This window comes from Pundamilia nyererei, unplaced genomic scaffold (genome assembly GCF_000239375.1).
Source record: "Pundamilia nyererei isolate P.nyererei 1_Seehausen unplaced genomic scaffold, PunNye1.0 scaffold00166, whole genome shotgun sequence".
NCBI classification, from domain to species: Eukaryota; Metazoa; Chordata; class Actinopteri; order Cichliformes; family Cichlidae; genus Pundamilia; species Pundamilia nyererei.
Window position 1 is genome coordinate 40,178 of NW_005187567.1, and position 26,054 is coordinate 66,231.

General features: G+C 38.3%; 1 protein-coding gene across 1 annotated transcript in view; it reads left to right on the plus strand.

Moving 5' to 3' along the window:
* Positions 1-26,054, plus strand: part of LOC102194574 (CUB and sushi domain-containing protein 1) — a 157,282-nt gene that overhangs the window by 34,465 nt on the left and 96,763 nt on the right. Inside the window, exons 10-17 of the mRNA XM_005745789.1 lie at positions 342-529; positions 645-833; positions 7,385-7,501; positions 8,052-8,267; positions 9,039-9,227; positions 13,451-13,620; positions 22,218-22,374; positions 25,450-25,641. Coding sequence (XP_005745846.1) covers positions 342-529; positions 645-833; positions 7,385-7,501; positions 8,052-8,267; positions 9,039-9,227; positions 13,451-13,620; positions 22,218-22,374; positions 25,450-25,641 — 1,418 coding nt within the window. The remainder of the gene's footprint in view (positions 1-341; positions 530-644; positions 834-7,384; positions 7,502-8,051; positions 8,268-9,038; positions 9,228-13,450; positions 13,621-22,217; positions 22,375-25,449; positions 25,642-26,054) is intronic.

Sequence of the window (26,054 nt, forward strand, 5' to 3'; positions counted from 1 at the left end):
CCATCCAAAGTGGGATGGATGCCGTCTCTCCTAACAAGACCAGGTTTCCTCCAGAAGGTTTGCCAATTATCTATGAAGCCCACATCGTTTCTGGGACACCACTCAGACAGCCAGCAATAGGTGTGACTGATTGATTGCTTACATATCAGTCAAGTTTCTTATATGGTAGTACTTTGTTATAGCTCAGTGGTTGTTGTTTTTTTTTGCCTACAGTGGATAAATTGTGCAAAATGAACAATATTGGCGAGTTTCTCTTTTTTCAGCGTTGGAATTTATTAACATGTATAACTTGCAGTTGTGAATTTCATGTGCGTGTTTTTTTGTTTTGTTTGTTTCTCTAGGTTCCACACAGAAGTCAACTATGACACACTGGAGATCAGGGATGGCCCCTCAGCATCCTCTCTCCTGATCGGCGAATACCATGGTACCCAAGCGCCTCATTTCCTGATTTCCACATCAAACTTCCTGTTCCTGTTGTTCACTACAGACAACAGCCGCTCTGCCGCAGGCTTCAGCATCAGATATGAAAGTAAGTCTAAATGACTGATAGACTGAAATGCCTGGTAGACACACTCGAAATTGCTTACAGACGCAAATACACTCAACCTTTTGACACTGCGGCGGTTGTGTGATGTGATTTTCAGGTGTGAAAATGGAGTCAGACTCGTGTCTCGATCCTGGTATCCCAGTGAATGGTCGTCGCCATGGCAGCAGCTTTTCCATTGGCTCTCGTGTGTCATTTACATGTGACCCGGGATACACACTTAGCGATCAGGAGCCAATTGTTTGCGAGCAGAATCATCAGTGGAGTCACGCTCTTCCCAGTTGTGATGGTTAGTATCTTCTTTTATTTTATTTGATCTCTTTCAGGAATTACCCTGTAGCGTGAGTAATACAATCAGGGGCGAATGCTGTTCTCTCGTGACTCACCTCACACATAGTTTCACATTCTCTAAAGATGGAAAAGAGTGAAAAAATGTTGTCAACATACAGCACGTACTGACAGAGCAGGCCATTGTGGTTTGGGGTTTGTTTTCTTTTAACCAAAGATATTGCCCAGTTTTTGCCCCCAGAAGTGCTTAGTTGGGAGAACAGCTTGAAATAGCTTTATAAATACACCTCTCAAGCCAAAAGCTGCATTAAATGCTTTCATTGGCAAAATAAGTCATCTTGAGCTGAATTTAATTCTGGCCAAATTGTTGTTTGATTGATTATGTGTGTTTTAGAGTTGATGTTTTTAATTCTCCAACTGAATATTGCAACTAAGAAATAGTAGCCACCACAGTCTTTTGTAGGGATTTTTATCTAATCATTTTATTTACACTGGAAATCAATGTATGAGTTCTTTTTTAAGTTAATCTGGCACTACAGGAAAAGTTGAAATTGCATCTTGCTTTGATAGACTTTTGAAAGATTGCTAAATATCAGACTTTGTTATACTATTTAGCACTTTTCTTACAATCCATCTCAACTATAACTATACACATCTCTGTCTTTCGGTGTCTAAATAAATGAATATGTGTCCCTGAAAAGCTTTGGTACAACATGTGCCAGTCTCATTTAAAGATTATTCTTTAGAAAGAATGATGTGTCCAAACTGCAAGGCTAAAACCAATTAAAAGAGAAAATTTAATTGTTCCAAAGGTGCGTAAACACACTTGTGTTCGCTGCACCTTGGACAGGGCTCCATTCTATCACTTGGCTACAACATACAGCAGATGCACACTGAACTTGACATCTGCTGTATGTACATTTTCTCTGAAGATCTAGAGACACTGTTTTTTTCACTCATGTTCAATCCTATCCTCATAGCTAAACATTTTTAAGGGAATGTTTTTTTGTTTGTTAAGCAACTTACCACTGACATATGAATCATTCAAAAATAAAATAAGCCTCTAACTCAGGGGACAGCTTTGTGTCTACACATAACAGACAATATAAGGTAGCAAGGAGGCAGTTTTTAAATTGCACCTTTAAGCACTTTGTTACTAGCAGCCTAGTGCAAAAACACATCATTTGTCCCCATTACTTTAGTTGAATTTCCAAAATTGCCAAAGATAACACAGAATGACGAGTATCAAATAGTATTTTTACACCAACAGGGTGATTACCAGAGAGCTGTTAGCTCTAAGCTTTGCATATCATGATATAGTGTGTAATGTGTCCTTTGAGGAAAATGATCAAGACAGACTTTTAGCAGAGGAACTTTAATGTGATCCATCTACTGTTCACCAGAGCCTCATCAGAAATGCTCTCAGTTGAAGGCTGGTTTTTGGTTCAAATCATCAATGAGGAATATCTACAGCCATCTGTAGAACGTGTTGGAGTCTCGGTCATGGTTTGAGGCTGAATTTCAGTCAGTTGATGCTGTCAAAACAAGTGGATTCTGAACTCAAAAAAGTAGTTAAACTTTCCTCTACCATGTGATAAAGCAGGTAGAGGAAAGCAGCTTCCTTTTTCAGCATTGCAAACAAGACAGAACATATCAATCATGGACTGGCCTCCCCAGAGCGTTGATGTCAATATTATTGAAGCAATGTGGGATCATCTTGACAGAGAACAGAACTAAATCTGGCCAACATCCAAAGAAGAGCTTTAAATGTCCTTCAAGAACCTTGGAGGACTATTCCTGAAAACTACCTAGATTCATTAAAAGTACGCTTGCTCAAGAGAGTTCAGGCTGTGTTGAGGAATAAAGGTGGTCATAACCAAATATTGACATTCAAGCTCACTGAAGTTGCACAGAAACTTCTTTTGTGTTTCCTTATGTTGGCGCAATTTTGCATGCACTTTAATAAATCTCTACTCGTATTCTCCATTTGGTAGCAAAAAGTAAAGAATTGATGGGTGGCTCAAGATTTCTGCAGATTACTGTTTATACTAAATTTTCTGCGTGGTCACTTCATTTCTACACTGACCCTGAACATTGAAACCTCGGTTGAATATCAACACAAAATACAGGAGACTAAAGATGGAAGAGGCAGAAAAGAGGATCAGTCTGTGTCAGAGGTAAAAGACATTTGAAAGGGAAGGTGCTTTCAGTGACACCAGTAGCTACTTTCCTTCATAGCAGAATATTGAAGAAAAAAAAGTCTGTTCTCTCACTTCTGCCTTTTGCCCTTTAACTTTTTGCAACAGACAGCTGTAATTGGGCAAACAGTCTTCACTCCCACCACAATGACTCAAGCTGGACATTTAGCCTTTGTGAACTTATTCAGGTCAATAGAAATTACTGAAACAGATGCTCCCTGGCTATTCAAAGGGCTTCCTAGTGAGCGTTTTTTCTTATGCTATGGTGGGAGTTAAACAAACAGCATCTCATCTGCTCTGCCAATTGAACATAATCAAATATGAAAATGAAAGGATATCACAAGTTAGGAGTAAGTTCATGACAAAGCAATCTATGTCATACTTGCAGCCATGTAAGGCAAATAGTTTTAAACCGGCACTGTGACATTTTCAATTTTCAGCCAGGCATGCCACTGAATGAGACAGCTGTCACATTATAAGACACGTCATTTCAGAATGGCACTTTTCTGAAATGGTGTGTAAGACTTGACTTAATGTAATGTGAGATATAGTGTGCTTTTGGGCAAAGATCACAGTGGAATTATGTGTTAAGTATATTATTACACTGCTGAAATTTAGATTAATCACACTTGGCTGCATGTTGTGGAAGTGTGGGACAAAACAACAAGTCTTGCAAATACTGAGCAAACCTACAATATCTACTCACAAAATTCTTGGTTATTCTATTTAAAAGAGCAAAGAAATCATCTTTAAGCCCTCCCACAGGCATGCTGGAAGCGATTCATACACACACTCGCACCCATTAATGGCAATAATGTTATTTACAGGACAGTCTCAGAGGCACAGTTAACATTTCATACACACTACATTACACAGACAGCACTGCATTTAAAATAAAAAGCAAAATGACATGTCATCACCCCCCCAGGCATGCAGGCACCATTCCCTTTCAGTGATGCCAGAACGTCTATTCAACACAAACTATTCATCTTATTCCTGCAGGTCAGTTAAATCACCAAACAGATAACGCCGGCTGCTCTTTTATGTGTCAGGAAGAGTATTGAAGGGCTGCTGTGACATTTTAAAGCATGCAGTTGGTGCCAAGACAACAACTTGTTAGAAGTGACCAAAGTTAGAGAATCACTTAAGAAGACTAAGAATGTATTTAAAGACTAAGAAAAGGGAAGGAGGAGGAATGATGCTGAAAACTGATATGCTATCTCTATATATTTATCTCTACTCTCTGAAAACCAAGCAGCTCTTTCTTTAGAATCCAGCCTCTTTCTCTGTTTCATTTTTTTTTTTTGTTGGTCATGAATCGTCTCTCTTTCTTGTCACATTCTTTCTATGCATTGTTATACACCTCACAGTTTGTCACACACATTTTCTTAACGATCTCTCTCTCTCTCTCTTTTCACACACAGATGATTAGGACCACCAAAGTATGAACCGTTACACACGTTACATACATTACGTACAGACAGATAGGCCTGTTCGACATAACGATATATATCGGTCTATCGTTTCATTTTACGCTATCGTTTGTTTCGTGGTGTCGCAAAATAAACTAAGGCAATATTTTTTCATCGTTTTGATGGTCCCTGTAGTGGCTATATTAATTTCTTAAAGTTCTCTCTTTCTCTTATATTTAATATAACCACACTACGAGCGCCTGTTTTAACCACAACGATGGTAACACCATCGCGTGTCCGCTTACCTTTCACAATAAAGCTCAAGATCCTGTTGAGACTTTTCAAAATAAACTGAATCTCGTGAAAGAGCAGATTATTTACGGATGAGAAGCAAAAAAGAGCCGCCAGGTGCTAAAAAATAAACCTTAGACTCAAACGTTAGAACAGACTTTTCTCTGCAGCACGCCGTGTAATAAATACTCACAAAGAAAACGGCGGCTGCTACAACTTATGTCTAAAATGTATTGTTTCATGCATTGGTTAAAACACTCGACTCCAGACACACGACGTCCAGCTGGAAACACTTCCCGCAAGTCGAGCTGCCCGAGAGTCACAGAATTTACAGAAAATGTTACATTTTTGTGATTTATATCGTTATCGGGATTATAGATGTCTTATATCGGGATATGAGATTTTGGTCATATCGCACAGCCCTACAGACAGACATGTGCATGTGCTTAACAAGGGTCATTTAGTCAGACAGTGTCCTAGTTTTTGCCAAATCCTGATGGGAGTCTGAAAAGCTGGCACAGGTTACCGCAACACTCACAAGACAGCTAGTCAGTGAGAGGGAACAGCTCGTATCACAGCTTCTGAAATCAACCCCAGCCCTGTTGAAATATGATATAGAATAGTAGGAAGAAAAATGATCAGACTGAGAGATTGAGAGAGAGAGGGGTGAAGACGAGGTCTGCACGCTGGAGTACCTGCAGCACGAAGAAATTAGAGGAGCTGTGAAATCTGTCCTCATAAATGCAAAATCATAAATAGTCTTTTTATAAACCTTTCACCAAACGAATGACTACTGCATTTATCTCTGTAGCTAAAAGATGCGTTTGTGTACCAAAATATATATAAATTGACAGTGAAGAAAAATGTTTTGTCTGTTTGTTTTGTTTATAGTCTGGAATCCATTTGTTTTATAGCTGACAAAGAGATTCCTTTTATTGCCATGCCAGTCAAACACCTTGAAGCGCTTTAATTGAATTAAATTTATCTGAACTGCTCTGAATAGTACTGAAAGCGATGAAAGCTCAGTCAAAGAGAAGCAAAGAGTCAATATATTATCTTAGTTCAGAAGTCTCTGATGTACTGCTAGCTCTCTTTTACTCTCCATTACATTGCTATGGCATTTTTCATTCTGCAGTACCCCAAATGAATTTGTCCCGTTCCATATCAGTGAATTGCTCTGTGTGGAGGCTAGGTATCTGGTAACACACACACACACCAATCTCTCACTCTCTTTTAACAAACCAGTCTCTGTTTGTCTGTGACATTCTCCCTGCTCTTTCCTTTTGTCCTTTTGTTTCTGCAGTAAGCTCATCTTTAACCTTTGTTTCGTTCACTTTGCAAAATCTCTTTGCAAAAGCTTTTCTAACACAAAGGGTGTTTGCTGAAATCAGCACTGCTCATTGCTCACTGCTCATACTATACAGTAGAATGTTTGCACGCATAACAGGTCGATTTACATACAAGACCTGAGACACCAGGTTTTGGTATTAGAGTTATGTATGACTAACATCTTAAGATCTTTATTCTTTATTATTATACGTTGTTCTACTGTACATTAATCTTTCTTCTTATGTAATCATAGAGTAAGTCTTCAGTACAGGCCTGAATTTAACACCATGCTAACTACACCAAATTCAGGGGGGGAAAAAAGCCAAGGTCCCAGGAATTTAATAAAGAATTTATATTAATCTGCCAGTAGGTGGTGAGCAGAGTTGGGATCGTTACTCAAAAAATAAGTAATCTATTAGAAATGCTGGTTTCTTTTTTAAAAGATAATAATGTAATACTGTACTTACTTAGTTATCCATGGTGAAAGTAATTAATCACATTAATTTTGTGTCATGACCTAAAATGTATTGTCACATAGTTACCGGTTAAGAATATCTACCTCAGCCCCCTCTCCTGCAGCCTGGTTCCAATCTGAAATAACGGAAGCATCACTATAGTCTTTATTTTAGTGTTGCTAAGTTTGAACACAAAGCAAAGTTGAAAACCAACTCTAAGAGATTTCAAAATGTTTTCCACACTGATTCTACTCTAACATGTAGAAATGGATGCTACAACGCTAGAAGCCCGATTCATCATCACTGCTTTTTTAAACACTGTTAAAGATCAGGCTCTGGCTGCTGGGCTAGGCTTTTAACATCCCTCTGGGTTCTTCACTAGCTTTGTCAAAGCATGCTGTCACTTTTCACATACTTGTAATGAGCCAAGCTGTGTTAGCAGCATTATGTTTCTGTCTTGGACGCAGTTTTCACTTTACCATTGTGCTATTGTCCTGCGTGCAATAAAAACAAATGTAGTGTCCATATTGTCGCTTCTCAAAAGTTGTAGAGCACCCCACCATTTTCCTCCTCCCTGGAAGGGAAAGGCATGTTCGCCATTATGCAGTCAGCTAAAGACCCTTTGTAATACAAGTAACTACATAATTGAACTATAACATGATTACTGAATTAAGTACAATAATGCAATACTTTCTTGTGTTACTGAAAAATGTAATGTGACAATAGTAACATGTTACTTTGGAACTCATTACACCGATCACTGGTGGCGACCTCTTAACGGTACTGAAGACGTGTACATTTTTAGTTTTTTGAATAAAAGAAAATCTCCAGCTGTGTTCCAATCTTCTCTGTCTGTCACATTTTCAGCTCTTTGTGGAGGTTATGTTTATGGTAAAACGGGAACAATTCTGTCTCCTGGCTTTCCTGACTTCTACCCCAATTCTCTTAACTGCACCTGGACTATAGAAGTGTCCCATGGAAAAGGTAAGAATGCTCAAATGTAATGGAAATGTCAATCACTGGTTATAACATGTTAAAATATGTATTTTTTCATATTTTAATAATACGGAAAAATGTGTTAGGCAATGAAATGTGGCTGCTCTTTGCCACAAATTCTCCAGTGTACACTTGGACAATTTTTCAAGTGTAAAAAATAGTTCTCTTAGACAACTTGCCACAGCCCTCTCACTATGTTCATGTAATGCCTCTTCATGTAATGCCAGACTGACTCAGAGATGTTGAGATCAGAGCGCTGTGGGGGTTCTATGGTTTTCTTGTCACTGCAGATAGTTTTATATGACTTACACATTATGCAAGATGGATTTGGGACAGAGCATATTCCTCACTGATGGTACTGGATGATGGATAAGAATCTCATGTACAGTGGCTTAGACTATTGCTTATATATATTGCCTGATAGAGTGTATGCTTTGCATATCTGTAACTGTCTATCTTACACTGCATGCCTATCCATCCATTCTTGCATTCATCTATCCTTTCATCCATCTACCCATTTTGCCATCTGTTCTTTCAGGAGTCCATTTGGTTTTCCACACTTTCCATCTGGAAGAGAACCATGACTACTTGTCAATCACAGAGGATGGCAATTTTCAGGTTCCGGTAGCTCGACTCACTGGCTCCGTGCTGCCTCCTAGTGTTAAAGCCGGACTCTATGGGAACTTCAGCGCTCAGCTACGGTTTATTTCAGATTTTTCCATGAGTTACGAAGGATTTAATATCACTTTCTCAGGTAAGAACACCTGAACACAATTTTTTTTACTTCTTTTTTAGCATTGCATTGGCTAAAATTCATTTTAAAGCAAATTACAAGGCTTATTAAGTTGGCCTGTTAGTGACTGTATGATGATCCCTTACCAAAAAATACATAAATAAATAACAAATTCACTGACTTTTCTTTAATGGCAGACTGTTGAAATTTTCAAACTAATAAACCAAATTGTTAGATACAGTGTTTCACCTGCTCAAGTAACTTTTTAATATGCGATGAAAAATGGGTTTTATGCATTATTAAACCTAACTGGTTATTTTGGCAGACATGCAGTACATCTGGTTAAGTGCTGCACTTACATTTAAACGTTTTTATTTGGGACCTGATACATGATACACTAATTTTTGACAGTTTCCTTAAGTATTTCAAACCTATTTGGCACTACAGATTACAGAGCTTCCTATCTCAGTGGATGAAGCAGTCTTAGATGAGACTGCTGCACATGTTTTCATAATGAGATGAAGCAGGGAAAACTAAATCAAATGTGTCCTTTTTAACATGCTTGTAATTTAAGCTAATGACAGTTTAATAAATTAATCTTTAAGTATTTAAATTATTCTGGGGTATTTAAAATGAGTCTTTATGACTCTTAAGTGACACAGCTCCAAATGCTTACATGTAGTGTTAATGCATTTCTTTCTAGTGTTGGCTAATATACCAATTTTTGCACACTTCTTATTAATTAATACCTTCTTTCTTTTTATGCTGACTCATGACAATTTGTCTCTACAGAGTATGACTTGGAGCCATGTGAGGATCCTGGTGTACCAGCATCCAGCAGGAGAATGGGACTCAGCTTTCAAGTTGGTGATTCATTGAACTTTTCTTGCTTCCCTGGCTACCGACTTGAGGGAGAGAGCAAGATCACTTGCCTGGGAGGAGGCAGGCGAGTCTGGAGCAACACGCTACCACGATGTATAGGTAAGATGTCAGCGCTTAGGTTGACTGATTTGCCAGAAATATAAATTGATAGCCACAGCATGCAAAACAGAAATCATGGTAGATTATTTCTTCATTTGAAAAACATTTCCATTGCTAGCAGGAGTCAAACTGAACTTTCTGAGGTTGTGAATATATTTGCAAACTTAAAAAAAAAAAAGTATTGTTATTTAAAAAAATTTTTTGGTGTTCTTAAAAAATGTAAATTAAAAAAATAAAATTCCTTTATTCTCTCATTACACAGTCATTTTTAACAAATTCATTTTGCTAGTGTTATTGCACCAACAGGGTGCTATTAGGTTAAACAGGATGACATTAGAGATGCTCTTTTTACATTCAGACTATTTTTTATGTAATATTAAACTAAAAAATATAATGTTGAAGATGTTATCTCTTCTATGAAAACAACTGGCAGGTGGCAAATAAAACAAAACTTTTAAAGTAAATTCTTGGCCATATGAATAAACCTGGAGCATTGTTCTAATTCAACAGTATTACTGTATTGCTAACGTAACAATAATCGACTTGTTAAATGTTAGTTTTATTTGCTAGAATTTTGCTGTTTGCACGTTGTAACTTAGCGTTTGATGCGTATCAATGTTTTCTTGGATCCTGGTGGTAATTTGCGAGTCTGACTGGTGGTTGCTGGTAATTTTGAAGCCCAGAAAGAGCAGACTGAAAATGCTATAATAGCATTATCTGTCAAGAGATCAAGCCTGACTAAGAGGAAACTAAGCAAGAGCAGCTGGCAATGTGCACTAGTTTCATCCCCTTTCGTTCCTTCTAAATGTTCCTCTCTTTAGCGCTCTGTCTCTGTCTAAATTTCTGTTTCTCCTTCTCTTCCTCTATATTTTGACAGTCCTTTGATAGATAATTGGGGCATTAGGCGCTATATGAAAAGTGTTAATACCGTGCCTTTTGTTACTCCCCTTTTCCCTTTTCTAATTTCTTTCTGAGCATTTTCAGGCTTGTCTGTCTTGGTTCATCTGCTATCTCTTCTTCTTTTCTTCCCCTTCCAATTCTCTCTTTATCCCTTTCCTGCCCCTCTTCTCGAGGCTCTGTTCTCTTACTCCCACTCTATTGTACTCTTTTCACTTTAAAAGGAATTTCTGAAGAATTGCTGTGACTCTCCTTTATTTATGCTCCTTACCTCCTACCTTAATCTGCTTTAGACACGACAGAACATTTACAGAAATGTTGTTTTGAATTTCAAATTTCTTCAGATTTGATAAACACTGCGTCTTTTTTTTAGTGTGTTTTATATTGTTTCAAACCACCCTCTCTCGTCTGTCTCATTACTCCCATTTCCTCTTTTTTTCTTCTAAGTAGTGGTGGTCCTCTTCAGTGGGAGTTAAAAGCCTGCTCGGCTCTCTTCTTTTATCTCCTCCTCATTTGCATATGACAAAACACTATTTGTACAAAGTACCAGTTTATATGAATTCCTAAACTTTGATAGGCACGGCACCTGCTAGATCATTCTGTATAATTTCATGAAGGACTTCTCCGACATACTTATCCAGCCTTAGTGTTTACAGGGGTTTTTTGTGTGTTGTTTTGTTTTTCTGCCCTTTTATCAATGTTTTGTCGTTTATTTTCAAGTTATTTTGTTGTTTTTGTAGCATATTTCAGACAATGCTTTTTGAACTGCAGTACAGTGCAAGAGCCTTGAGCAAGCAGTCATTTCTTTATATTTTTGCAGGGGTTTTTTTTTTTTTTTGGACTTGAACAGTAGTTGTCCCGGCTTTCTGAAGGTCTTTCAAATGTTTCAACATTGGCTGCTTTGTCTCTCATTTTCAGTCCAGTCCTTACACCTGACCATTTTCAGGGCAATGTTTTTAGTTTGTTAATCTGACATATGACTCATTCAAGAATAAAAAAGGGCCCTAAAGAATGAACCAGTATTGTGTCTAAACATAATAGTCTCTTCAGGCATTTTGTGACTAGCAGTGTGTTGTAAATGCATATAATCCCCCCCCCTTTTAGCTGAAACTACAAACATTATCAATGATAGCACAGTTTAACAGGCATAAAATAGTATTTCTGCACCAACAAAGTGAGTACCAAAGAGTTATCAGCTGTTAACGTTGCTTATCTCAGCATGGTGTGCCCTTAAGAAATTTGAGGAAACTGGACAAGTGGAAGAAAAAAGAGGAAGTGGTAGGTATAAAAGATCAGTGTTGGTCAAGTTACTTGAAAAAAGTAATCAGTAACTAATTACTGATTACTTCCCCAAAAAAGTAATCCCGTTACTTTACTGAATACTTATTTTCAAAAGTAATTAATTACTTAGTTACTTAGTTACTTTTTAAAAACACGATTTACAACCTGAAGAGGTGATAAAGCAATAGATCTTTCAGCCCAATTCTACTTTTTCTGCATAATCCATCATACAAAATGTAATCAAATGGAAAAGTCTCTTTTTAAAACTTGTTTTATTAGTTTTAATATTTTAACTTTATGCATCAAGCAAAAAATAAATTATATGCAACATTCTCTGACTGGAAGAAATTTGTTTAACATTTAAACCTATTTTCTGCACATTCCAGCACATAAAATAAAATAAAATATTATTTTGTGTTTACACTCAGTCTTTCAAATAAATGCAAGTGAAACACAGCAGAAAATATCAAAGACTCAGCGGTCCTGTTGCTCTATTTTCACCTGTATAGCAGGCGGAGGTTTGCCCTGTTGCAGGTGTGCCGCAGCAGTCAGTGGAAGAATCCACGAGTTTCTCTGTGAATTTCACGTTCCGTTGTAGCGCACTCAGTGTTTGCTCAGAAGTTAAGTGGTTTTTTCGCTGTAAAAAGAAGTTTTCTTCCAACGCAGTGAACAGCGGACGCTAATGTTTTCGTCACTTTTTACGGAATCAAACTCAAAGTAAGGTCAGTACTTCCAGGCTTTAAACGCTGCACGCTCATACTCGCACTCAATATATTGTCCATTGTTGATCTGCACACAGCTGTTGTCACGAACGTGGCACTCGCTTACGTCACTGTCATGACACTCGCAAAAAAAATCAGGGTTTTAGTAACCTTTACATTACTCGTTACTTGAAAAAAGTAATCGTATTACAGTAACGCGTTGCTGTAATACGTTACTTTAATACGATTACTTACTGCCCATCTCTGTAAAAGATTACCTACCGAAGATGAACAATAACTGAGAGCCATCTTCTGAAGAAACAGGAAAACATCTAGCAAAGAACCTGACACAGGACCTGCGAGATGCATCTGGCCCTATAGTTCAATGAAACCTAATCAGAAGTGGCCTCACTGAAAAAGGTGGCAGTGACGAAGCCATTCTTACAGAAGGGAAACACCAAGTGAAGGCTGATGTATGCTAAGCTACACATGAACTGGACTGGAAACCAGAGGCAATTTTTACATTCTTGGTTCAGATCATCATCGATCTTTATGTACAGAGGAGGTCAGGAGAGAGGTACAACAGTGAGTGTCTACAGCCGTCTGTAACACACAGTGGAGGCTCTGTCATGGATCGGGGAGGCAGTTAAGCTTTTTATTTTGGGGGATCTTGTCAAAACTGATGGTATTATGAACGCATAAAAGTACCATCTAAAAATGATCCACCAGGCAGTACCATCTGGAAGAGGTCTGATTAGCAACGGCTTCATTTTTCAGCATAACAGTGATCCCAAACATACTGCTAATGCAGTAAAAGCATGGATAGAAAACCACGCAGATATGAATTCTTCTGCAGAATCCCAACGTTGAGATTACTGGGATAATCTTGACAGAAAAATGAACCTTCAAGAAGCTTTCAACTCTTTCTGAAGACTACTTAAAGAAATTCCGAGAGAGTTCAGGCTGTGTTAAAAAAATAGGGTAGTCAAACTGAATATTGACATTCAAGCTCTTTAGAACGGTGCAAACTCTGTTTTTGCCTTTTATACCATATTGCTATATTTCCATTTATGTTTGCATCACTTCACCTATTTCTAATTTTTCTAGAGAAACATAAGAGTGGTGGCTCAAGACTTTTCCACTGTTTTTTAATAGACTTTTGCATTGTCTCTGCCGAGTTGAAAAAAAGTTTGTGGCGCTACTTAATATGCGCCATGCTCTCTCCACGTCATGCAGAATGTTTTTTTTTTCATTTAAATAAATTATAACCCAAGCCTGCTATTCAGAGATAATTAGATAGAAGTGTTCTCATTTTGTAACTTCTCCTCTACTGCCTCGCAACAGCTGAGTGTGGGGCCTCCTCACTGGGACCAGAAGGTGTTCTCCTTTCTCCAAATTTCCCCTCCAACTACAATAACAACCATGAGTGCATCTACCGCATTACTACTGAAAAGGGCAAAGGAATCAGGCTGAAAGCTGAGAGCTTCTCATTGCAAGATGGAGATTATCTCAAGGTGTGTACCCTCACATACACACAGATATGCATGCAAAAACGACAAATTTCACCAATTAGTCCTAAAGTGTATAATTTATTTACTGACTCTCTCTCTCTCTCTCTCTCTCTCACACACACACACACACACACACACACACACACACGCACACACACACACAGACAGACAAAATACATACAGGATTATACTATCAAATGCTGTCAAAATGCAAAGCTGTATGTACTTTGACTTTGCTTGAACAATCATTACGTGTTTGGCTTGCTGAGCTCTAGATGCTAGCATGAATACTCTATGAAATAATGTGTCAAAGCTTTTGTTCTAGCCATGAACATCTGGTCTAATTAATGTGTCAGGTAATGTTTGTCCTTTAATTATATGAGATGTGCAAGTCCAGGAAAAGGAGAAGAGTGAATAACATTAGGGTCTCTGGTTTCTTGGCTTACCTGCTATGTAGTTAAATAGTATTGTCAAGGTAGACCTACCTTTTAGATGTGTTAAACATTGTTGCAAGAAGCAATAACATCCCTGCAGGGGGTTATTAACCATCTTCCCTATTAGTGCTGATGGTGCTCCTGCTGTAGTCATCCATGCTGAATGAATGCTTTGGAAGCAGAGGCACAGAAGGATCAATTCTTCCTCTATTAACCCTCTAATGAATCCACTACAGTGTACAATTATTATTGTGTTTGAAGGTTGGCTTTTTTGCACTTTCATTACTCATATTATGGGGGTACCATCAATAAAATGAATAGCTATTTGACACAATTTGTACAATAGAAGAGAGACGTTTTACCCCAGTTTCAAGCTTTATTGTTGTGTTGCTAGCTATTTTTATTTTGGATGATCACCTCCTGCATGGTTTAGTGTTTACTTTTCAATATCTTTCTTTCTTTAGTTTTTTTGCTGTTTCTTGGTTGTATTCCCTTTTGCATTATTCAAAAAGCAAACTGGTGAAGTGCCAAATAATTGACATCTACTAAAGGCCACTAAGTCAGTGCCCATAGACTCCCAAGTTAAAACTTCCAACTTCAAGGATAACATTAACATGTAATAAACCACAGAGTTCACGTTCAGCCTTTATTTTGGACAAAGAAATGTTTGTTTGTTTGTTTTTTGACAATATATTTATTTGTATTTAGTAAAAAAAACTCAACTCCTTGAACTTTTTTTCTAAGACACTGAAAGAGGTACATTGATCTTTAGTGTATTTAAAATGTGGAGGTTTTTTTTGTTTTTTTTTATTCAAGAAATTTTTTTTGTTATAAACTTGATGTTAAAAAATTCCCATCTGCACAGAGAATTACAGATATTTCTGATGCGCATATATCCTCATAAGTCTCGCTCTGGTACATGCCCCGTTGGCAATTGTGCAAGCTATTTTACAGTCTTAGCGCTGTCCTACAGACATCGTCTAAAACTGTTTTTATTCACAATGTCTCTTAGCAGTATTAGGCCTGAGGGCATGGTTAAGCCAGTATGTGGTTAGAGTGTATTACCAGTCTTAGGCCTAGAGCATTGGCTGAGCCTGTCTGTAGTTAGATTGTATTAGCAGGGTTCTTCCTGACTTTTAGAGAGGCTTAACGTCATTGTAAAAGCTGGAACTGTTCCCAGTGGGATGTGTTTGAAAAAAGTAAAAATCCTTTTAACAAAAGGAAAGTAACGGCAAGATGGTTAACAGACACGCAAACGCCTAAATATTCCCTGTATATTCAGAAAAAGGAGATAAAGGAAATCTAATTGTCAACAGGAAATAAAAATTGCATGTACAAAATATCCCATCAAACCTAATCAAAATCATTTAAAAGTTTGCAGACTTTTAAACTAATAAGGTTTTAAATGCTTTTCCCCTTGAAATATATGCATTTACCACCTTTTCTGCTGCATAACCTAGCAATACCCATAGATACCACAATTTGCCCTGCATCAGTCCAACACAGTGCATTGTTATAAAACTGCACCACACATTACTGCATGCCAGCCTCAGCTGGTTTTACTGTCATTTAAATCCTCTGGATGCAACGTTTTTGTAGACGTCTACAGTCTCAGTAGACTGCAGGTTTCTTCATCTTTATGAATAGCACTGTTGCATAACAATCAAAACTAATACAATTGCATAACAATGAGCCATGATTGGTCAAATGATCATGTCTTATGATTGCTGATATGCAGTTGTCACAGCAATTAATCGACGACCATGCGTGCTATTCACAGAGAATTGGTTTGGGAACACGGGAATGGGAAGAATGTGTGCAGGCAGGATGTTGGATACTTGGATTTCTGTGGCTGTTCTGGATCATTCCGGATGTTTCTGGCCCACTGCATATAATTATGAAGATATTTTGGAGCACATCATTTACAATATAAAATATAATTCTCTGTGCACCGGGGACAGAGCTGAAAAACAGTATTAAATAGTTGTAATCACCAGGCCTCAGGTGGTGCAACATTAGGAAGAGACATGATTTTGCAGTGAAAATCACAGCATGGGCTCAGAAATTCATTGCCAGTGAACACAGTTTGTTCCTGCAACTGCAAATGCAAGTTAAAATTATACAGCGTAAAGAAAAAAAACAACATTTCGAACAAATGCCGTTACCCTCTCTGATCCCGAGCTCATTTAAGATGGACTGAGGCAACATTGAAAATTGTACTGTGGGCTGATGAATCAAAATTCCAAGTTATATAATATAGATGCTGCATCTTCTCTTTGCTAAAAAGGAGCGGGCTCATCGAACCATCTGGCTTCTTTTCCATTCAAAATCATCCTCTTTGATGCTATAGGGGTGCATTAGTGCACATATGTGGCTCTCCAGATCTCTGCTTTTTCTAGAAAGGGTTTGTTTTTTTTCAGCAAGAGAATTCTAAACTAAACTGTGCAATGAAACACAGTTGCAGCTGCATGTATGAGGTATAGATTGAGCTATAGCACAACAAATACTTGCCTCGGTACACTATTTCCACAATCAGACTGAAAAACAAATGGACTTGAGCTTCAGACAGGACACTAGGATTTAGGTTTTCTGTGACAGCTCAGAGATTGGATATGGATGGGAAAAAACATACTTGATTGTTAAGATTAAATTTTGCTTATTAGCATAAAAAAGCTTGATGTGAATACTGGGAATATATACTGTCTTATTTTGTCACATGAGCCCAAAAAAACACTTGTTTGGCCCATTGAGATCCATCACGTTTTATAGTATCTGCTCAGGTTTACCACAGTTACCACAGTAATAAATATTGCTCAAGTGTAAAGTTATGGAGTGAGTACAAAGAGCGAGAGGTAGCTGGCACTTATAGATGACACCATGGAAGCTGTGGAAAAGCCAGAATACTTGCTGAAAATATCACTTGGAGTATCCAGAAGCCCAGCAGAATAGAACTGGTCCAAATGACTTAATAAAACCCGAAACTGCACTGCCAAAATAATAGAGGTTTCTACAGACAAAATAACTGAAAATACTCAATTTTGTTGTACTAAATTCTTACTTTTGGTCCTGTGTTGTATTATATTCAAACTAAAATCCTTAGATTTTCAGCTTTTTTATCTTAAAAGAAATCTAATTTTAACCATCCAACATCTGAGTGATATTGCACAAGGGCATCGTTACTTGTGTGCTATACTGCAAAAAGCAATAGTTATAAAAAGATACCAGATGCTTAATGGGATAGGATCACTGTACTATAGCTATTTAAAATATTTATTTAATGTCTATTTCAGGGTCAGTTTGGTGAATGTGTACAACATCTGTGGAGACGTACCACAACATCAGAACCAGCTGAAATAGATTGACACTTTGCAATGGTCAAGCTAGAAAACTTTGGGTCTTGCATTTACATCCACTGGGACAGTACTGCAGAACAAATCCATCTCCCATGGAGATATCACCCCTTGATGACAACGGTCTTCACAAATAGGATATTGCACCAAAAACTGCTTAGATGTAACCTATATACAATACCTCATGAACTATAGACTTACTGTAATGCCCATATCGGTCCTGAAGTGGTAAATGGACTGGTTCTTATATCGTGCTTCTCTACTCTACTCTACCTGAGCACTCGAAATACTTTATATAACTTGTTGAACCTCTTGATTCACCCATTCCTTCAAGTGCTTTCTATCTCACACACACATTCATAGTCTTAGGACATTTGGAACAGCCAGGGATCAAACCACCAATCTTCCGATTAGGATGACCTGCTCTGCAACCTCCCCTAAAGGCATATATATGGTCACCACAGGATACCACCAGAGATCCCATGTTTTTGTCCCAAGGGCTGGAGATCCTTCACTGAAGTTTAGCAAGACCTACGTAAAATTAGAATTAGGTGGTTTTAATGTTGTGCCTGATCATAGTGTATTAATTATAAATTTCCCCCAAAATTAGCAGAAAGCATACAGCAAAACTAAAATGGATGAGTAAAAAGAAAAAGCCCCAAAGTGCCACTTAGGCTAGCAATTAGCACGCTACTCCCCAGGCTAACAGTAATGGAGCTAATTCCTGTTACTGCAGCTGAACACTGTGAACACAAACCATTTGTTTAACAGTTCCAGCCAGCTTGAGGCGAAACTCTCCTGTAATATATGAAGCAGCTCATTACAATTTCTCTTGCTGTTGGCTAAGTTTTTGCCCTGGCACTATTAAAGAAGAGGCTTACCAAGCTCAATTTGCCTGAAAATATCAGCTAATACAGTGATTGACCATATTTACTGAGATTTACCCCCATGCCTGAAGAAAAGAGGGAGGGTGAGAAGGAAACAAAGTCGGGGTGTGAAGGAATTGTTATGAAAATAGAGGTGGTAAGAGAACAAGTGAGAACGAGAGAAAGAGTCACACAGACAGAGAGAGGAGGGGTGGCAGATGGTGACATGTTGATTTATGAGCTGCAGGGCTTTTCATTAACCATACTGAGTTTTACTGAAAGAAAGAAAGAAAGAAAGAAAGAAAGAAAGAAAGAAAGAAAGAAAGAAAGAAAGAGAGGCAGACGGAACGACGCAAAATTCACTGAGAGGGAAGCTGTGGGGTGGGAACATGGGAAAGAAAATGAAGTTTAGTGGAGTAATGCTGCTGATACTGTGATGCAATTTCAACCTGCGCTTCCAGTGGCCACGTACTCAAATATAAACTAGGTACATGTTTGTAGCAGGTGGTGTCTCTGCTGACTGACAGTACTGACTTGAGATAGAACATTACCTTGCCTTCGTCTATTTTCTTTGGCATTCCTGCGACCTGCGGACCTGTCATTAGCAATCTTTAGAAATGTCACTGTCTGCCAAATATAAGCATAACCAACCCAAGCACGAACAATATATTTATATCACATTGTGTGAGCTAGTTTCACTACCAAATACTGCCTTCAATAGTTTCAAATGAAGAGAGATTATTTTTAAATTAAGGGCTGTTCTCCTCTTTGTCTACATGTTTACAATGTTGGAAACAGTATTTTCAATAAAACATGAAAACTTGTTTAAAAAAGCAACTTCTGTTTGTCACTAGCTCACTTTGTGGATGTAGTGCTAGCTTAGAAACTTACTTTGGTGATAACAAGTACCTCTTATTTTTAGTTTTGGTGAAAACCTGTATTTTTAAACCATAATAATGGGGCTTTAGTAAGTAAAATACACAGCACAGCCCTTCAATCTAATACTCTGCTCAACTTTCTTGTGTTGCCAAGTTATAAAGATGTTTTTTGGCAGCCATTATTCCACCCTCTGTATCTACTTCTTTCAATGTGCTCATTCGAAATAAATTGCTTCCAGCTGTTTTGCCTCTTGTTTGTGCTGCTTCTATGAGTGCACAATTACAGGTTAATGAATATATTGCAAACCAGAATTGTTGGAAACTAAAACGAGACCCTGTTCAGCAAGAAATCTGAAATGGTAACCAAAGGAGCTTGCAAAGAAAAGCGCCTGGACTTCTTTAAGTTGCTTGAAGACGTTTCACCTCTCATCCGAGAAGCTTCTTCAGTTCTAAGGTCAAATGGTGGGGACACAACATAGAAGAGCCACCTCCACAAAACAAGACTCAGCTGTCCATCTGCATCTAAAGCATAAAGGTCACTTTTTCGAGGATGCCAATGTTCATATTTTGGACAGAGAGGACAGATGGTTTGAAAGAGGAGTGAAAGAAGCCATCTATGTCCACTGGAGCGACCATTTTTGAACAGAGGCGGGGCTTACGACACCAACTCTCTGCCATCTATAATCCAGTTTTGAGATCCTCCCCAGACGCCTTAACGCCCACTCACATCCTGGGCCATCTGACCTCAGGAATTCGCATGATAAGGTGGGGCCAGGTTTCACAATGAGCTCACCCGAAACCCTGGCTGATTGGGACCCACACCCGTTTTCACACCTTGGCTCAGGCGATTAGAGGATCATCAGGGGGTCCTTTTGTCCCTCTGTGGGGGGAAACTCCCACTAGGTATAAATCTGGGACTCCCCACCATTTGACCTTAGAACTGAAGAATCTTCTCAGATGAGAGGTGAAACGTCTTCAAGCAACTTAAAGAAGTCCAGACACTTTTACTTGCAAACTCCTTTGACTACGATGACCTGGATGACTGAGAACCTTCACAGACTAAAATGGTAACATCACTAATGCTTTTGTAATATTTGAATATCGAAAAGGAGGGTGAGTAAGTGATCGACAAAAAAAATACAAACGAGAGACGTTTTTGTGTCACCGTAAACCAAAACTCCTGTCTTCACTTGCTTTCAGTCTTATTCATTTTTCCCCTCCTTTAATGCGCATATCAAATAAAGTCACACATAAACACAGGCATTGACTTGGCTTTACCAGTGTGTTTAGTTATTAGTAAAAATATGCATACTGAGGCTTCTAGCTTTTATGGAGAAAAAAATGCTCTATTTCTTTTTAATGGTTTCATCTGTAAAATGAAGGGGGATAATTTTTCAAAATATAAATACACTTTTTGAACACTTATGACAGCTTGAGACAACCTTTACTGTGAATAACCAGCTTTTTATATTTCATTGAGGGCTACAATATTCCCGTTGCCAGTACTGAATTTAAAGTGATTTTCAAATTTACTGTTTGCCAGAGGTTACGAACAAGAATTAAACAGCAAAATTGAAAGTAGGTTCATACAATGTGCTCACTGTGCCACTTTTAATTGTGGCAAACAAAATGTCAGATAAGATAAGCAATTTTTTAAATGTCCTGGACTGTCCTGGATCGCCCCACCGGGGTGCTGGTTTCCCTTTTTACTTTTTAAAAAGTGACTTGCTTTGACCTCCTAAGACCCAAACTCATTCATGGCATGCATTTTTAATTTCTCTTTGCTATTTGGGCTGATTGGGACCTGATGAATGTAAAAAACAAGAATTACGTGTTTTGTTTTGTTTTGTTTTTTAGAAAAATGAGATCCACATTTGAGGACTTTCGCTTTAAATTTCGATAGAACAGTGGCAGTATAATGTCCTCATAAGTGGATATCAGGCCTGTGTAAAGCAAAATGTAGTATTTTGGTCTAGACAACCGAAAATGTGATGTCCACATATGTGGACGCCAGGTCCTAGGAGGTTAACTTTAGCAGGATCACTGTCATTGGCCCACCTGAGCAGATCTACTGTATGTCAGAGTACTGGACAATAGAGTGTGTCATACCTCTCATGCATTCCACTTTTGTCCTGGTCATTGAATATTGGACAAACTCCTTATGGCCATGAGGATATTCTAGGGTGTGTAGGAGTTTGCTCAACCCTTGTGTGTGTGATTATGTGTGGGATCGAACTTGTCCCTCAGGGTGTCCTGTGGGAGGTTGCTTCAGGATCTGTTTTTATAGGCCATCCAGTCTTTGTACAACCATTATAATAGCGTAATACAGACTCATTTCCAGTGGGAGTTGGACTTCACTGTGGTGCCCTTTGTCATCGTTTGCGTTCATAACTTTTGTGGACAGAATTTCTAGAGGTAGGCAAGTGCACAAGGTCTAGTTTGATGACCTGAGAACCACCTTTTTGCTTTTTGTGTGTGATGTGACTCTTTTGGCTTCAGTGGCATTCAGCAGTGACATTCACCTTGAACTGGGGCAGTTTACAGCTGTGTGGGAAGTGGTAGGAATGAGAATTAGAAAAGCTGGAAAAGTGTGGAGTGCCACCCATGGTTTCACAAGGAGTTGCTACCTCAAGTGAATGCTGTCCTTGCCTACTTTGGTGAAGAGAGATCTGAACATGAAACTAAGCTGTCAGTTTACTGGTTGATCTACCTTCCTCAACTATGGCCATAAGCTTTTTGGGTCCTACAAGGAGCAGACCCAGAGGAAGACCCAGGGCATGACAGAGAGATTATGCTTCTTGGCTGGCTTGGGAATACGTCTGTGTCCCACAAGAAAAGCTGGAGTAGGTGGCCAGAGAGAAGGAAACAGGACACAAAGCAATGGATGGATTGGATGCTAAACTAAAAAATAAGCCTTTTATACTTTACCTCCCACATTATGCATTGCCTTTTGGTTTTTCATACCAAGCCAGGAGTGCACTGTGCACCTATGTTCACTGACAGCCTCATTATTTCTAACACTCATGTTTTTATTCATGTCCTGAAATCCTAATCCTTTGTTTTGATTGACAGGTATATGATGGAGAGAACAGTTCGTCACGCCTCCTTGGAAATTTTACTCGTGAAGACATGATGGGTCGTGTCATCAATAGTACATCTAATCACCTGTGGCTGGAGTTTAATAGCAATGCTTCTGGAACTAATCAGGGTTTCCACCTTACATATACAAGTAAGTGATCTTTATCAAAATGTTTAAACCAGGAATACAGATCATTTAAAATGTGTATTTACTTGTACAGTGCTGGTTTGAAAGGAGCTTTTAACACGACTCTTGCTGTCTATCACAGACACCTTTCTACTTCAATTTTACTTTAAATTAAAGGGAAATGTCTTATACATATTTGCACATCCATAAACTGTTCCTTAATACCTTTTAATGTTTCATATTTCAAATTATGGGCAGCATGGTGGCACGTGGTTTGCACTGTTGCCTTAAGAAGGTCTTGAGTTTGACCCCACCATCTCGCTGGGGCCTTTCTGTGTGGAGTTTGCATGTTCTCCCCATGTTTGTGTGGGTTCTCTCTGGACATTCTGGCTTTCTCCTACAGTCCAAAGAAATACAATTAGAAGGATTAGGTTAATTGATGATTCTAAATTGCCACTGGTGTAAATGTGAGTGTGAATAATTGTTTGTCTGTGTCAGACTGGCGATCTGATCAGGGTTTATCCCACCTCTCACACTTTGGTAGTAGGGATAGGTTCCAGCCATCCGTGACCTTGTTGAGGAGAAGTGGAAGAGAAAGGATGGATGGGTTTTAAAATATTCCTTCTTGATGTTGCACTTGGTGGAGACATCGTTTTGATTATCTGCAGTTAAACAGAAAATGTATATAGCAAATTAGTAGTTGTAGCCTGAGATCACCACATTAGGGATATCTGGTCTCCCTGATCCCATACAGAGGCAAGAGTTACACAAAAAATTACACAAATTCCATCACAAATTGTTGATCAAAAGTAGTCCTAAAAATGACAGCAATATATGCACACAGCTACGCAAACAGTAATTTACTATATGAGAAGTAGCTCATCTCAAAGATCGTCATGAAGAGATGTTTATAATTGAAATCTAGAGTGGTAGTAATTGTTTTTGATTGCCCTCTTGAATGTTTCCTGCACCTGCCCCATGCTTCAGTCAAGTGATTCTTGAGTGCTACTGTATATAGCAGAACAAAATAGGTGTCATGTACTACAAAACTGTAGAGACTAGCCTTTCTCAGTCAGCAAATTGCATTGCTTTGTTTTTCTTTTTCCCTTTTTGACAGCTTGAAAGATCAACAATCACTTTTCCCAAGGATTTTCTGTTGAGGGCCAGAGTGCAACAGTAGCTTACCAAGCATACTGTAAAAAATGAGTGCATGAATATCTGAAACAGGCTGTCTTTCTTTCTGACAAACACATATGCACACACACATCTTAATAGCTGTAAAGTGAGTCTCTTAAGAAGGCAAGAGCAGCTGCTGTGTAAGTCAAAGAGGCTATTAGAGGAGCATTTATCTGCAAGTCATTAAAATAAGGTGAGAAAGTGACACATCTCGAGTGGAAGAGCGGCTGGACGAAGGGACAAACAAATGAAGCTAGATGTTATATGGACGCCAGATATATGCTCTGTATGTCAGTTAGGCCATTAGACAACCATCAATCAGTGAGTCATTAAACCAGAGAAGGTGACACCTTCTTCAAAGCGCTGCTGCAATAGATGAGCGAATGGATAGATAAGAGAGATTGATATAAGGTTTGAACAAAAGAAAGGGAGGAAGCAATGGCTCCTGATCAACGGAGGCAGCAATTGCTTGTTAAGCAGAGTCAGAGTCTGAGTTAAACAGTTTCAGTAATGCACATTATTAGAGGCTATTTCAATACAGAAAATAAAATAATGTGCACATCTGTTCAGGACATTAAGAAAGCCGGTTGTTAGCATTTTCTATTACAGTTTAGTAATAATGTGGTAATAGCGGCAAAACAAAGAATGTAATAATACAGAAATAGCAAGTTATAACCCCTTAATTACCACATTATTAGCCAAGTAATTACATTGTAGCAAAAGTGGTTATAGCTGACTAATATTACATTTAAATTTAAACGCTGGGTGATACTCAGACAAAAACTGAGGGTACTAAACTCAAGTCAGGACTAAATATTCCTGACTTATGTCTATAGCATTATTTATTTGGATGTAACAATGTAACTATTATGTTTAATGTTCTGGCTTATTACCTATGAAGGGAAACAAAAAGTACTAGGTAACCATAGAAAACTATAAGTCAGTATACAGCAATTCATATTACAGTTATTACCATTTTTGTTGCTTGCAGGTTATTATATTGTTATCAAAATATTACTGTTACTGATAAAGTGCTACCATTAGGTGAATCTCTTTTCACTGAATTGACAGGTCTAAACACAAAAGTCAAACGTATAGATTGAGTGGATTCTCATTTTATGCCCTGAATCTGGCAAGAAGTAAAAACTTAGCAGTTTTACATATAATAACATCACCCAACAGTCAAGTGACTCATAGTGATCATCATATTAAAACAATTTAGCAACGCACTGCCAAATATGTCATTAAACTTTCATTGACAAAAGCTGAAATTTACCATGTAGAAATTTAAGTATCGCTGACTTTATTGGATAATTAAATATCTGTGCTGCTAACTGATGAATCTTCTTGAATAAAGAGCTTTTTTACAGCTTACTGTTTATTGTCCCTATAGCAACCCCTATCTGAGTGGGAATGCTATATCTATCATAAGCTGACCTGAGGGGGAAAAAAGCATATGTTGGTTGCATTCTTGTGTCTTTGTTTAACCATCTGCCTTAATGGCAGGAAGTTTTTCTATTCTTGTGTATCTTAGAAAGTTAGAAACTCTGTTTTTTCTGTGTGTATGTGGGATGTAAAATTATCATTTAATGCTTTTTTTCCCTCCACATTTTCACTGCATAAATTTAACTGACAATGCTTTCCATTACCATTACAACTCTCATTATATTTTCAGAAAGTGAGAATCCCAACTTTTCTTTTTTTTGAATGTCACAGAAAGAAGCATAATTTTATAATTTTATGTCACAAGTATTAACATTGTGTTCAGACCTTGAAATTCTGTAGGACGTAGTGAGATTCTGGAGAAGAATACAATAACCTTATGTCCTTTTGTCCAGAATAGAATCATCCTGTGTGAAAGGTAGTGTTGCAGCATGGACAGGAAGACCCAATCACTATGCCTGTGTGTTTGTCTCCACCCAGGTTTTGACCTAGTACGCTGTGAGGAACCAGGTGTCCCTAGTTATGGCTATAAGATCCAGGATGACGGTCATTATGCCAACACTTTTGTCCTGTACTCCTGCAACCCTGGATACAGTCTTCATGGGAGCAGTACACTCACCTGCCTCAGTGGTGACAGACGCGTCTGGGACAAGCCGCTTCCTTCCTGTGTCGGTTAGTATGCCAGCATATGTGTAGGTTCCCTTCTGCATCAATATTTAAGAACTACAAGATCTGAATTATTAACCTCTGGACAACTCTCTTTTTCATACAATTCAGTGAGTGATATAGCAGGGAGAAGCTACTCATGTCTGTTTCTGAGTTGCAGCATGATGATTCAAAAGACAGTGTGCGAGAACAAGTGACTGAGTCAACAGACAAATGAATACTTTCAAAAGAGCGTGTGGGGGACTGATTCAACACTGTGGGAAATGTAGTGGTTCTAATACAATTTATGCATAAAAACTGGCCTTTCTGATCATCGGCCTGTGCACATGAGATTACATGCACTGTGGCATCTGGTTGTCATCAGGTAGGATATTTTAGTGCATCGTGCTCTCTGTTTTAAGGATTGCGTGGTTACGATG